Source organism: Doryrhamphus excisus, chromosome 8 (genome assembly GCF_030265055.1).
Source record: "Doryrhamphus excisus isolate RoL2022-K1 chromosome 8, RoL_Dexc_1.0, whole genome shotgun sequence".
Lineage (NCBI taxonomy): Eukaryota > Metazoa > Chordata > Actinopteri > Syngnathiformes > Syngnathidae > Doryrhamphus > Doryrhamphus excisus.
Window position 1 is genome coordinate 4393512 of NC_080473.1, and position 14394 is coordinate 4407905.

The 14394-nt window shown below is 39.7% G+C and overlaps 1 protein-coding gene across 4 annotated transcripts in view; it reads right to left on the reverse strand.

The window, feature by feature from the left end:
- Positions 1-11737, reverse strand: part of gdpd5b (glycerophosphodiester phosphodiesterase domain containing 5b) — a 34895-nt gene extending 23158 nt beyond the window's left edge. For all 4 annotated transcript variants that reach the window (XR_009131382.1, XR_009131383.1, XM_058079500.1 and 1 more), the window contains exons 1-2: positions 11321-11737; positions 959-1131 (exon numbers count right to left, since the gene is read on the reverse strand). Coding sequence is in view for 2 of the 4 variants with exons in the window: in XM_058079500.1 (XP_057935483.1) it covers positions 959-1075 (117 nt within the window). In the remaining 2 variants the exon portion in view is untranslated. The remainder of the gene's footprint in view (positions 1-958; positions 1132-11320) is intronic.
- Between the last annotated feature and the right edge of the window lie 2657 nt (positions 11738-14394).

The window sequence follows — 14394 nt, forward strand, 5'->3', positions numbered from 1 at the left end:
TGCAGACATGAAATAACGCCACTAAAGTTATGTGTACACTCTTCTTTGTTTACACCACATTGCACAACTCCTACGTGCAGACCAAGGCGGCTGCCAATTGAAGCTTTGCGAAAGCCGAGCTATAGTTAACCTCCAATATATTTATTCTAAATTTCCGAAAGGTTTAAGAAGCCAAAAATATACCACTTCCACACAGAATAGGAGGAGAACCTTTTTCCCACTGTCTTGTCGGACTTTGCATCCATAAGCTAATGTAATGTCTCATCAACATAACATTACTGACGCTTAGTGACCATAATACCACATATGCCTTGTATTTTTATATTTTTTGACTACTACTACTAATAATAATCATAATGGAACAAGAAAAATCTCATATGTTGTTACTAATAATAACACAATGACGTAAATTAGATGATTGGGGGGGGGGCTACAGAACTACATATAGATTGAATAAGATAACCTTGAGAATATTAATTATGCAGTGCATGGAACATCTAGGCCTCTTTCAATATCACAATGTCAACACAACTAACAATGACCAAGAACCAAGGTTATTTCTATTTCACCAACAATAACAATGAATGAGGCTTATGTCATAAGTCATTTGTGGTGGGCATGGCTTCCATGGCAGTACAAAGCAGCATATACACATAACTGCCCGTTTGACATTGGACATTCTTTCTATATTATTTTCTTTCATTGCAGCACTATGAGGTAACCATAAAACAAATTAAAAACATTGCCTAATAATTAAAAATGGCATTTAAGAAATACAAGTGTCATTACATAATCTTTTAAAAGTCATGAAATATGTAACTTTGGTCCGGAAACAAATACATTAACATTGAATTCAAATTATTTAAAATTATATGTCGCCATTTAATTAATTCAAGAACAAATCTTAAAACAAGCTATAGAGTAAATGAAATGGCGTCCACCATTACCCTTTGCGTACCTTGGTGGTGTCATCGTGGGAGCGCTGATAGCGTTTCCATCGGCAACCGTAGATCCCAGTGATACAGGACAAACACAGCTGGCGCTCATAGACTTGGAGGGGTTGGTGTTTGACCATGCTCCTTCTGTCAGTCCTGCTCCCGTGAGTCAAACATCCCACTGATCAAAAGGACACTGGAATGTAATCATGTGAAAAAATACATTATTCATATTGCATCAATATAGCATCAATGAGAAAATCAATACATGTTTGGATGACTTACAATGTAAAAGCTCAATAGCAAACATACAGACCTGTATTGAAGTTGCAGGCCTTTTGTCTTAAAACCTTTGAAATTAGCCTTTCAGCACTGACACATTTCAATCAGCTACAATATGGCAACATTGCCTATACAAACATGCCGCTATGCCATAGTGGATGGAGCAACAGCATGATAACGCTTCCTGCTGTAATCATGCAGTCAGTTTGGTAGGCTGCTCATTAGCATCTGCAGCAATGGCCTTGTTTCCTGTTATTAGTGCAACTGCTTCTTGGAGGGTGGGTCGGAAGGAGCCATGGGTATACAAAGAAGCTGGACCACCTCAAGCAGGAGTCTGCTCCTTTAAAGAGACTCAATCAACTGTACCTATCTTTTGTCATTTATACCAGTTTGGCGGCAATGGTGCCAACACCACACAATAGCGCGGCACAGTTTCATATTTCCTTCAATAAATGATGGATGACAATTGCGTCAAGATGACTGCACTGCAACTCTAGGAGTTAATTGACAAGTCAACATATATCCACGAAATGCATTATGGGAAAACTTTTTTATTTTATTTTATTTTTTAAACCGATATTGTTTTGTGATTGTATATTTATTGAGTATATATTTTGAATGTTAAACTGCTGTGTGATGAGTTTAGTGTTCTTTGTAAGATGACACCGTGAGCCAGACTGTTATATTGAGTAATGACCTCCTGAAATTTTCAAAGTGTTGACAAGCTCGTCTTGAGTTTTTTCATAGTTATGATTGGTTCCTGTCAAATAAAGAACTGCCCGGTCCTCACAGACTCGTGTGAGACACTATATGCCATTTTATGATGTGGTGCGACGGCTTAAATGTGTACAAATCTGTTTCTTTCCCTCTAAATTTAGTGAGTGTGGATTCTACGCCGGAATTTATGGTCAGCAAAATTTAACACCCCTACCAGCTCATCAGGTCATGAGTCTTTTTTATGTAAATGACATTATTCAGGGATGACCAGAATGCAAATGAGTCAATAAGCATCGCAGACAAGAGGGCGTAATGTATTTTCAAAATGTTCTGTTTTGCTCTATCACACTTTGGTTGGCATGGCTACAGATTGATATTGGCTGATGATATTTCAAATCAGGCAAGAACCACCAGCCTCTAGTGATTGGTTTCAGGGTGTCACGTTCTTCATCTGAATAAAAAATTGGTTCGATTGGAGTCAGTGTCAGACTGAAGATGCATTGGAAATGCGATGAGTCGCCATGAGTTTCCATCACAGGGATCCTCCTGATTATTTTTGCATCGAGCAAGAGGTGGTTGAACTTAAGGAGGACACGAAGACACGCCACAGGGAGAGAAGATAAACCCTTAGACAGCGGTTGTCATCTCCTTTTCTGCTGCTTCACTTCCTCTGATCAAAAAAATTGTAGTGAGGAAAAAGGGGAGGAAACGTTTCAGCATTTTCCACACATGAAAAAGAAATGGAGTGTGTGAGAGACACTTAGCAGTACATAACTACGTATCACCATGTTCTACGATGATGTTTCAACCAAAAATTAGTCATTAAGTGACATGTTCATACCTGTTCAAAGGAATGTAATCCCACATGTCAAAATAAATAACTTTTTACTGCATTCACTTCAATGTTAGGTATCCTACCACACCCTGATTATTCAAAAATATTATTCTTTTGTTTGTTGTGGTTACATTGTTGGTTTCCCTGTTTATACAAAAACTACTGTGTCATTGTGGTGCAGATTATGATGCAGAGAAAGACATTTATTTATTTTCACTTTATGTCGTTTGAGTCATGATGTTCTGACATCTTACATCAGGTGTGCCCCAACTACGGCTCGGAACTTGTCAGCAAATCGAAGGCCAGATCCGACTGTGAGAATACCAAAGTATTTTCGGGTATTCTTTCCCTTGTACTATAGGATATATAGGGCGGACTGTTTTACCGTGACTCTTTCATACCGTGGTTTACCTTGACATCAGTAACTGGCTTGATTAGATCCGCTATATTGGGTAGTCCAAGTGTAAAAGTAACTATAGGGGTGTTACTTCATATTGAGAGGGCTCTGATAATGTTAAAAGCTGAGTTTAGAAGGTCATAAATATCAGGTCAGGAATTCGACCCGATTCCTGTTAGTATACATTCTACTTCTCCGTTGACAAATCTGTGACTAATCTTATGATACTCCACAACCCTCCCTCCCTCCTGTTAACCGTCCCATGTCTCTGTATTGTTTGATTGTTTCACCTTCTCATCTGTGTTGTAAATATCCACCTTATATGATTATCACAGTTTTAAATACACACTTAATGTTATAAAGGAATCTTACTTCCCTTGTCATGCCCGGTCTGGAAATAGTTAACCACGATAAACGAGGGATTGCGCCTTAGCCTTTAGTTTTCAACATGCCTGGTGTTGTTTTCTTATTTAATTGTATTTTTAGAATGTGTTGCGGGCCAATAAAAAAACAAGCTGCTGCCCGAAAATGGCTCCCACACCCATTAACTTCAGTTAAGTTCAAAGTCAAAACTAATGAATTTTTTTTTTTAGACAGTGAGAGTTGTACATTGTCTGGGGTGAGGATAAAACGCCACACAATGTGCTCCAGAAAATCCTTTTTCAGGGAGGATAGGAGGCCCCAAACTTATTATATGAGGGGAGGCTCACTGTGTGCCACCCTTGGAAAGCTCTTGTTCCAAGCCAAATCTCTTACATACTGTATATGTCCTACGCAGGCTGACAAAATGGCCGGACAATGTGAACGTAAATAACTTTGTCACTTTGTGCTAAAGGTGCAGTAAATCGGTGAAGCTTGCACAGTGACATCACTTTGGTTGTGACATAACTGTAAGAGATGCTTTGTGATGTAATAAAATGATTTGGTATGCCAAAAATGAACTTCCAGTTCAATGCGTGATGCGGTGAATGATCTCAACAGCTTGTTCAGAGTTTAAATTGAGAGCAAATGAAGTAAAAGAGCTCCATGGCAACTTGGCGGCATCAGAAAGTGACTGTGAGGGAGTTTATTAGTGACACATGAGTGATAAATCCCCATTGCGACAACGAGCTCTGACAGTCATTACATCAGACCTGCTAAGTCTGACCCGGGACTGAAAGGACAGAGCGTCACTTTCATAAGGCATATTACATGTGTTCTATGTAGTATGGACACTGTATAGCACTCACTTTAGTCTTTCGTCGCAGTCAATTATTTTTACATTGATTGATGCATTATATTCCAACCTGGCCCTCTGCATCACCATCATCATTACAGTTGAATCTCTGCCAAACCTAAAGGTATAAGGTTTTTTTTAAATTTTACAACCATATTAGTATGTGATTGTATATTTGTTGAGTATATCTTCTGAATGTTAAGCTGCTGTGTGATGAGTTTAGTGTTCTTTGTAAGATGACACTGTGAGCCAGACTGCTATATCGAGTAATGACCTCCTGAAAGTGTTGACAAGCTCGTCTTGAGTTTTTTCATAGTTATGATTGGCTCCTGTCAAAGAACTGCCCGGTCCTCACAGACTTGTGCGAGACACTATATGCCATTTTATGATGTGGTGCGACGTCTTAAATGTGTACAAATCTGGTTTTTCCCTCTAAATTTAGTGAGTGTGGATTACACGCCGGAATTTATGGTCAGCAAAATTGAGTCTTTTGTGTAAATGACATCATTCAGAGATGACCAGAATGTAAATGAGGGGGTAATGTATTTTCAAAATGTTCTTTTGTGCTCTTCCACACTTTGGTTGGCATGGCTTCGTATGTATGTTTGTATAATATAGTGTTTCCTTCAATCAAGTAGACAGCATGGTGTCAACATGGTGTCATTGGGAGTGCATTGAATGTGCTAAGAAGAAGCCAGGTGATTAACACATCATCATGGTGTCTAGAGCGAGTGAATGTTAGCTGGGCCACGGGACGACTCGGGAAAAGCAGTCTCGCCAGCAGATGAATGTTTCCCATAGATCCTCAAGCACGATCATAAATATTTTGTGTTCGATACCGGCCAATCCCGACTAACTGCTGGCATCAATCAACCCAAGTCAAACCGCCATAAAGCGCTTTCACAGTGCAGAGTCAGCTGTAAGCCATCCCAAGTGCATCTGTATCGGTTTCAAAACTTTAAGAGCTCCCCTGTCGTGAAAAATTGACTTTTTGATAATGTTCTGATATGTCGCAAGAGCCTGTTCAGAAGCACCAAATCATCATGTTATCATCTCCTTGACTTGTTTGCTCAACCGTTCAAAGTTCTGAACTTCTGAAGTTCAAGCTTCACGACACATCTTAAAATAAAGCCTGCATCTCTGCCAACTACCTGACAGTCAGCTACAGATGTGGGAGCTGCACGTTTTGTTCATCAAATGCTAATCTGGCAGGATGTTGCTATTAAAATGTGACTCTACTGTTAGCACTGTAGCTCACATACATATACTGCATTTATGATGTTGGATGAGTGCAAAGTTACATATGTATAGTATATGTATATATGTGAAAAGTGCTGAAAACTGAAAAAAATAGGACTTTTCTAAGCTACACAGCTCATAAGCATTACAGTAACTAAATTATAAAGGCATTCAGAAGACACCTTCAAAGATGCTGTATTCAACACTGGTCGTGGTAACGTTCACTGAGACACACAAGCACCAGACTTGATCATGATACGAAGCCAGGTTTGAATTTTCTCACAACTGTCGCAATAATCCCGAACACGTTGTGATTGTAACACCCGTCAAACTAAAACTCAAGTCTGAACCCCTAACTCCACTCTGCTCCCCGAGGTGACACATTTACAGCAACTTAGATGAGCATGAGTGCTTATTTTCTGTTATTATGTCTACTATATTGGGTAATATGAGTGTAAAGGTGACTATAGGGGTGTTATTTCATGTCTAAAGGGCTCTAATAATGTTAAAACAGTATTTCGAGCAGGGGTGGCGGGGGGCCAGACTATATATTTTACATTTTACAGTCCACCTGGAATTATTGTATCTGTAAAAGTGTCATGCAACCTGTGCTTGTGTCCCTTTTTGCACTTTGTAAACAGCAGACCACATCAAATAACCAAATTGATTAAAAAAAAATAGCTACCTAAAGGTTGGCTCAAGCCATGATGCCAGGTTATGTTAAGTTTAAATGGAATACTTTGCAAAGAATGGCCGAGCCGGATGTGTCCCCCGGACCGTAGTTTGCCCACCCCTGATTTAGAGGATTGAAAACAGGTTTTCTATGCTCCAACTATGACAGTATTCCATTTCTACATATTCACTCATCAAAGGCGTGTCTGGAACCAATTAACCGCAACAAACAAAGAATTACTGTAGTCACAGTCACATATTGTCAGAAACAAATCTTCCACAAAAATGGTTGCAGGTGCTACAGGTAAGAACATGTCACGAGGAGCTGAGCGCAGACATTGCATTCAAGTGAATCATTTCCCAAAGGACGCAAGGTTACGTGAGGTGACACAAGTGCTCGGTCAGCATTTATTAGCACTGGTCCTCTGAGAGCTTGCCCCGTTGTACCACAAATCTCAATGAATAACATCCCTGTGTCTTCTCATAGTGATGAGAGGATAAGAAATGAGCCTAGCAACAATTTAAAAAGCCAACCAGCAGCCTGATATAACAGAATTAGTACTGAGGAGGGGGATGGAAGCAAACCACAACATCATGACCGTATGAAAACTCATCATTCTAAAAATATAGGCCACAGATTACCCAGGAAACAATTAATTTAGTCATAACCCATTAAGCTCCACCACAGAGGAAAAAGCTTTATTAATTTCCACCACAAAAAGCCACCGACCATCCGTGGAAGTAGAAGAGTTGTAAGTGGGTGGGAGACGTGCAAAGATATCACTCTCATTTTTCCATCTTGGGATAAAAATAGTCTCTCCACCGTACAGGATGAAGCCTCCTCCTCCTCTTCCATTGGCTAGAGGAAGTTCTGGTTTCAGGGCAGCATTGATTTAATGGTAGAGTGGATGCTTCATGGGCAGCGCTTGACAAGGCAATGCAAACGGGCTACTTTACACGCGCACAGCGTGAGAAGAAGTTGTGTATGTGCACATAAAAGCGGCTACTGTATAATCATCAGCTAGTATTATTCGGGCCTTATATGAAGACGTTTTCATTTGGACAGCTGCTGTCCTCTGGATTTGACGTGCCCTCCACTGCTGATTATCAAAGCCTAATAAAGGCATATCAACCTGTTCCAGCTATGCACACACGTAACTCTGTGTCTTCATGAAAGCTTACGTAATGATAGAAATGGCTCTGTATTGTTTTGATGAATAAATGCATACCTTAAAACATGCGGCATTGCGGCTGTAAAAGTGTAAAAGTCAAGTCAACACATGTTCTGAGATTAATCTGTCTGTTAATCTGTCTTTTCATATAGGATTAAAGAGTGAGGTAAAAAAATCACCGAGTTGTCTTGGTTGGAATAGAAATTGTGCATTTGCACAGCTGTCAAAACAGAGCATATTGTGGTGACTAAAAACACTTACTTACTATTTTTATTTCTTTTTTTTTGGTTTTTGGAATGGGGCCACACACGTCAGGGGATCGTGGGTTCGTATCATCCTATGTGTGTGTTCTCTCAGAGTACTTCAATTTTTCTCCCATATTCCAAAAATATATATGCTATGTTAATTAGAGACTCTAAATTGTGAATAGCTGTTTGCTTATATGTGCTCTGCGATTGGCTGGCGACCAGTCCAAGTCCTTACCCTTAGTCTGTGGCTTATCAGGAGGAGGGTGTATAAAACTTGCAAAGATCACTGCACTGCTTAGTTCTTACTGTCGCTTTCATAGTTTGAAGACGTTCTAACACCTTGGAAGAGTTATCCTGAATAACGGTCATGAGTGTGGAATGTTTAACACCAAAAGCGATGCCAATATTGGTGGGCGCTTCTCCTCTCATTTTCACGCCCGTAGTGATGCTGAATCTAGTTCTCGAGCAAGCCCGGTGCGTACGGACCACGCTAATCCCCATTCAATATCGAAACAGAAGCAAAACATGGAGGATACATTAACCCCCCCTTCAGTCTTCTCAACAGACAATGCTATAGAAATGAAACTTGGATATACTTTAGAGTAGTTTGTGTCCAGCTTGGATATACTAAGTATAAATTTACCATTCACTGATAACGAGTCAACGCACAGCCATTAGAGTCAAAATAGCTGGCGACACAAGTGCTGCCTGACAACTGGGGAGCTGCGGTTCAGTTTAGGGAAACATGAATTCCGGTATGTGCGGTTTTCCAAAATGACAATTGAGCCTTGCTGAGGAAGCTGAAGGTAAAATTGATGGTGATGGGCTCCTCCAATCCTCAACCCAATTAAGCTATTCAATCAATCATGGCTATGTGTTCAGCCATTTCCAGTATATCTATAGTATCGTCGCTTGAGGAAAAAAAGCCACAAAAGCCAAAACTCTAACAGGGCAAACGCTACAAAGGTGTTTAAGCAGCTATAATTTAACAAGAAGGGCAGAAAAGTGTTATTCTCTACCTGTTAACCTGTTGGGTAGGGGGGGTTGACAAAGCCTATTTGTGGTGTTGACAGCGGGGAACTGCAGAGCTGATACTGCAGCTTGGAGAGCAAACAGCTGACAAAGACATCCACGGCATGCACAGACACGATGGTAGACCATTGTTGTTAGACACCTGACTATTTCATGACAATGCGGTGGGGGGGGGGGGGGGTAAAAACAAAAAAGGAGAAGTGGGTGGTCTGGTATGTTACATGAAGACACCACCATGGGTGATCAGCATGGAGACTCTTAACCCATCATTTGCACGTTGACGTGACATCACCCAGCATGCTAGGTGGAGCACAAGCAACATCTAAATCTGTTAAAAATCGTGACAACAGCATATTAAACCATTTTCACCGTATTGTGTCGTTCCGTGAAAACAAACAACACCCAAACAATATTAGAAGTGACTGCTAAATAACTTGCCATGAAGTTGTGAGTGCAGCTATTTAGTAAAGGTGAGAAACACTATTAAATTTGATCTCCCGAGGATGTACGATCATTTTGTCCTGTATAAATTATAAATACCATCTATAAAATGAATTTACTTAATATTTTGGGTGTTTGAAACAGATTAATTGGATCTATATGATTTACTATGGGAAAAATCGTCTCGGTTTTTGTACATTTTGGATTTTTTTTAGAAAAAATGTATAACAAAAACAGAGTTGCCACTGTCATTGTAAATAAATTATGTGTTTATAATCCGCATTTTTAGACAAATAATAATTTGTAATAAAATGACTTTGGTATTAAACATACATATTCATTAATTCATTTTCTATCGCTTATCCTCACAAGGGTCACGGGGGTGCTGTAGCCTATCCCAGCTGTCTTCGGTCGAGAGGCGCGGTACACCCTGGACTGGTCGCCAGCCAATCACAGGGCACATATAGACAAACAACCATTCACACTCACATTCATACCTATGGACAATTTGGAATTAACCTAGCATGTTTTTGGAATGTTGGGAGGAAACCGGAGTACCCGGAGAAAACCCACGCATACACAGGGAGTAAACATAAATATATGAGGTTAATTAATAAAGGTTAATTTCCTTTGTGATGTTTCTGAACAACTTATAAAGGATTTACTTTCATATAAATAAATGCCTGTTCATTTTAAAAACATTTGAAAGAATGCTAATACCATTCCCAATATTGCTACAAGGAGTATTAAATGGTGGAAATATTCGCTAGCGAGAAAGAAAAGCAGGTTGTTTAGCATTAAAAGGAGGTATTGTTGCCATTTTCCACAAGGGAAGCTCAGGCACAGACAAAAACACCAGCTCTCAGTTAAGAGCGAACACTCTGAAGCCGGCTCAGGTTGCAATCTTGCATGGGCTGGGCAAAAGCCGCCAGGAATTGAGGGCAATTAGAATTGAAAATGTTACCTGCTCAAATAAGTAGAAAATTGGATGGTCGTCTTACAGCCATGCCGACAAAAAAGGCTTATTCTTTGTTTGAGTTTCACATGCAACATTTCACTAATAAAACCATTCGTTGCATGCTCGAGTCTCTTTTTTTTGACATTCCATGACGTGACCAAAAACAACAAAACAGCTCTGTTCCCCGCTTCAAAGTCTCTATAAATGTATCAGCATTGGGTAAAACTGCTGTGACGTAAAAGTACATACTGTCTGCATTTTAGTCCTCCGCGTTAATCGCTCATTTAATGCGTATTTAATGTTTTCCAGGCGCACTTTAATAGCTGTAACAACACATAACCCAGAGTAATCGAACAGTGAGCGCATTCAGACAAATGCCAGATCTTTGTGGCGGGTCATTCTAACCCTAACCCGGTAAAAGACACGGAATATGACTGTATGTTTGTGTTTTAGTGCCAGTCAGGGTTGGACATGACCTCACTGCTTCGGGCAGCCAATAATAACAACAGGGATTATATTTTTGGGGGTTTTGTTTTTTAAGTTAAATTCCATGAGCACATAGAGCAATCACAGTTGCGCATACATAAACTATCAAAAGCCAGCCAGCACATCCCTCACATTTCAGCAGCCATCTTATTATATCTTATCAAGGACAAATACAATACAAAATACATTTGTATACACTTTAAAGTAGTCAGTGTACAGCTTGCATAGCAAAATAGATTTAGTATGAACTGAAAATGATTCAGTACACTGCCATTATGGCTAAATAACAGTGAACATCAACCAACATTTTTGCATCACCCAGCATGCAATTCACCATAGGTTGTTACTGAAATGCTAACAATGGTACTCACTTGTGATGGTACCTATTCAGACAATAATCGCTGTGTTGAGTCCTTTTCAGCGACTCACTGACTGCACACTGACTACTCTAAAGTACATGGTTCCATTTCTGTTGAATTGCATCACATTATAACTGTATCAAGTTAGGTCTTGGTTGTCAAGGTGATGTATGAACATAATCTAATATACTGGTAATATCACAGAGCAACATAATAAAGATTTATTTGTGTCATAAAATGAGTTGTATAAATGTTTAGCACGTGAGTTTTGTTTTTAAATGCCTGTACATCCGGGTCCTGCCATGACAGTCCAGTTAACAACAGTACTCACCTGTCTGCGGGGTGCTCGAGATTTTCTTCCAGATAAAAGTGGAATTTGACGTCTTTTTTCCAGTCTCTTGGCTATGAAAACGTGAGAAGTGTAACCGATAAATGCTGACAAAGTAAATAAATGCTGACAAAGTCAAAAGTTCAACAGCGAAAAAAAAAGGCAAACGCACGAGAAGGAACGTTATCTTTGGTATTTTAAGCTACATGGGCTAATTTCCCCCCCTTTCAGTCGCTTCTGTCAGTGGGTATCTCCTTCGTCCTCCTCGGTGAAAGTCGTCCACCCGGCATTATAATTCAAAGCACTGGAAAAGGCAGGAGGAGTGTCGCTGCTTTTTATCTGCTGCTCTCCTGTAACAGCCTCAGGGAGACCTTCACCAAGCTGACTTTACACCCGGCCGGCATGCGCATTCAGGGAGCATGGGATTCTCCGCAACTAACTTTATATTAAGCAATATTTATCGGCTATGCCACTTTTTACACCGATATACTGTACATTCGTGGGGTGTCATAATCCTTCACACGTGCGATTTAACTCAACTCAACATGTATTATGCTCTGTATTTGTACGTCACGTGAGTTTGTTTTCAGATAATCCGAGGGTACCTGAATGCAGCATACGTTCAAGTCATTCACAGGCTAGGAGCCAAAGGAGCCACGCTGTCTGTTTACTGTAGGTTTCTCAAATCAAACTGTGTTGACATTGAGAGATAAGCACATATGAAAGGTCATGAACACCCATGAGTTATGTGTTTTGCCTACGGATTAAAATCAGGACTATAAATCGCTTTTCCTCTCTCTTCGTGATCATGATGTTTTATGATGGGATGTATTTGATCTGTAAAACACAATTTTGCCCAGTTGAATCACTCAATAATGACTCTTCAAACAAATATATGGTCTATTTTTGACACAGCAATGCATCTTAGATAAATGATAGCATCCTATTGTATTTTGCATTGGCAGGTGGAGAAGCCAAGAGTATTTCCTGTTTAGCTGCATCTCACCTGGGCTTACCATCTCCTCTCTCCGCAGGTGGAAGATTACTCAGCAGTTCCAGCTGCTAAGATTCGATTGAACTCCACCTATTTCAAAATGCCAGCATCCGCCTGCAGGATGGGCTGAGTGGCTGTAGCGGGGGTCTCCTCTGTAGGTGACGATGGGGGTTTGGAGGGTGAGAGGATGTCAATACAGGAGCCATAATTTATTTCCAAATGAATATAACTCGACTGTAAATTAAAGTAGTTAAAACAGCAGCAAAATAATACAGTGTTACAGTTGCCAGTGCTGTGATTTATTTGCATACTTTTACTGCCATCTGGTGGTTGTTTATCCACAGTGCAATGCAAAGGAGTTGTCCTGTGAGTTCTGCCACCTAGCGGCCAAATTGTAATGTGGCAGGGACATGATGTAGTCACCAATTTCATACTATGAATACAAAGATAGGAAAAGGAAGTCAGTTTGCACTACAGTATTCATGTTTATTTACTCAACTGCAGAGAGTATGTGGCATCTAATAGTAGTGAAGCTACTCATGCTTCTTAAGAATTGGGGTACTTGCTAAGTTTGGGGACAACGAGACTATATTATGAGGATCTACAGTATCTTATAGTCAATCTGGGATTTATGTTAGAGGCTGTCCCATCAGGAAATATAAACAGGAAGTCCACTCCCGCCCCCAACAGTTAATAACACAGATGGTAAGGATGCATCCCAACAAGGTCCAGCTTCTTCAGTGTCAGGAAATGAAGAATATTTTTTACAAGGGTGCATATTAAAGGAAATAATATGTAAACATCGCCAACGTGGTTCTGGTTATGTAACATAGGCTCCTCCCTCCCAGGCTTTCATATCACATTCAGATGGAACCTTCCAAAATAACCTTGAAATACTTTACTTTTCAGACTTTTCCCCTAATATCCTCGGACAGTTCCTACCCTTCCTGTTCCCTCCGGTCTTTTACTGCCCTCCTATTGGACCACAAAAAGCACATGATGTGAATTAGGTCATCTGACCTGACCAGACTTGTTTGACCCAGAGATCGGGCCTCTAGATGAGGAATTTCCGTGCAAAATGTGTGTGGTTCTCAGGCAGGATGACCAACAACCCCTGGGGGTTGGGGGTTGGGGTAGGTTGATGGTGGTGGGGGTCTTGACAAGCCCGGGTCAGGATTGCCAATGTTTGCAACCACTCACATTTCAGAAAGTAAACTTGGATATACTTCATATGAGTGTACTGCTTGTACAACAGTAGATTTACTATCCTCTGAATATAGGTCACACACGGCCAGACACCTTTGTTTGAAACACAAGTGAGTCCACCTCAGGTAGCCCCAGACCACCACCATGCTTGACTAATGGCAAGGTTAGTTACTCGGAGCTTTTAAGAACCTGAAGCAGGCAAAACGAGGCGAGTCTCCACCAGTCGGCATGTCAGAGCAATTATCTCCGTGCAGGCATGAGGAGATTAAACAAATTCCTTCCTAATAGCAATAGACTGCAGTTACTTCACTCAATGTGTGGTGTACTATTAAATCGAGGTGTCCAAAGTGTGGTGTCAAGACTATTTGTGGCCCACTGCTTTTTTTTTATCGGCCCATGTTACATTCTAAAAATTCTAGTAATTAAACATATAAATAAAAAAATAGTAATTTTACACTACTGAAGTCAAACTATTAAGAGGAAATAAAGTTGTAATATGAGGAAAAAAATACATCTAAACATAAAAAGTAAAGTCACAAATATGAAGAAAAAAATAAAAATAATTTTTGTGAATAAAAAGAAAAATAGGGAAAATTAGGTCGATGAAAAAGTGACAATGTTACAAGAATAAAGTCAAAATATTATGCTTAAAAGAAGATTTACCCTTTTAAAGAAAAAGAAGGGCAAAAAAATCATTTTGTGAGAATAAATTTCAAACTATTAAGAGACAAAAGTTGTCTAATGTAACTCGTAATGTTGTGACCTTAGTTGTATAAATTTGAAATATTAAAGAAATTGTGACAATTATAATAATTATTAATTATAAATATAATATTATGTGAAACAAAACTCAATAAAGTTGTAATTTGGGGAAATT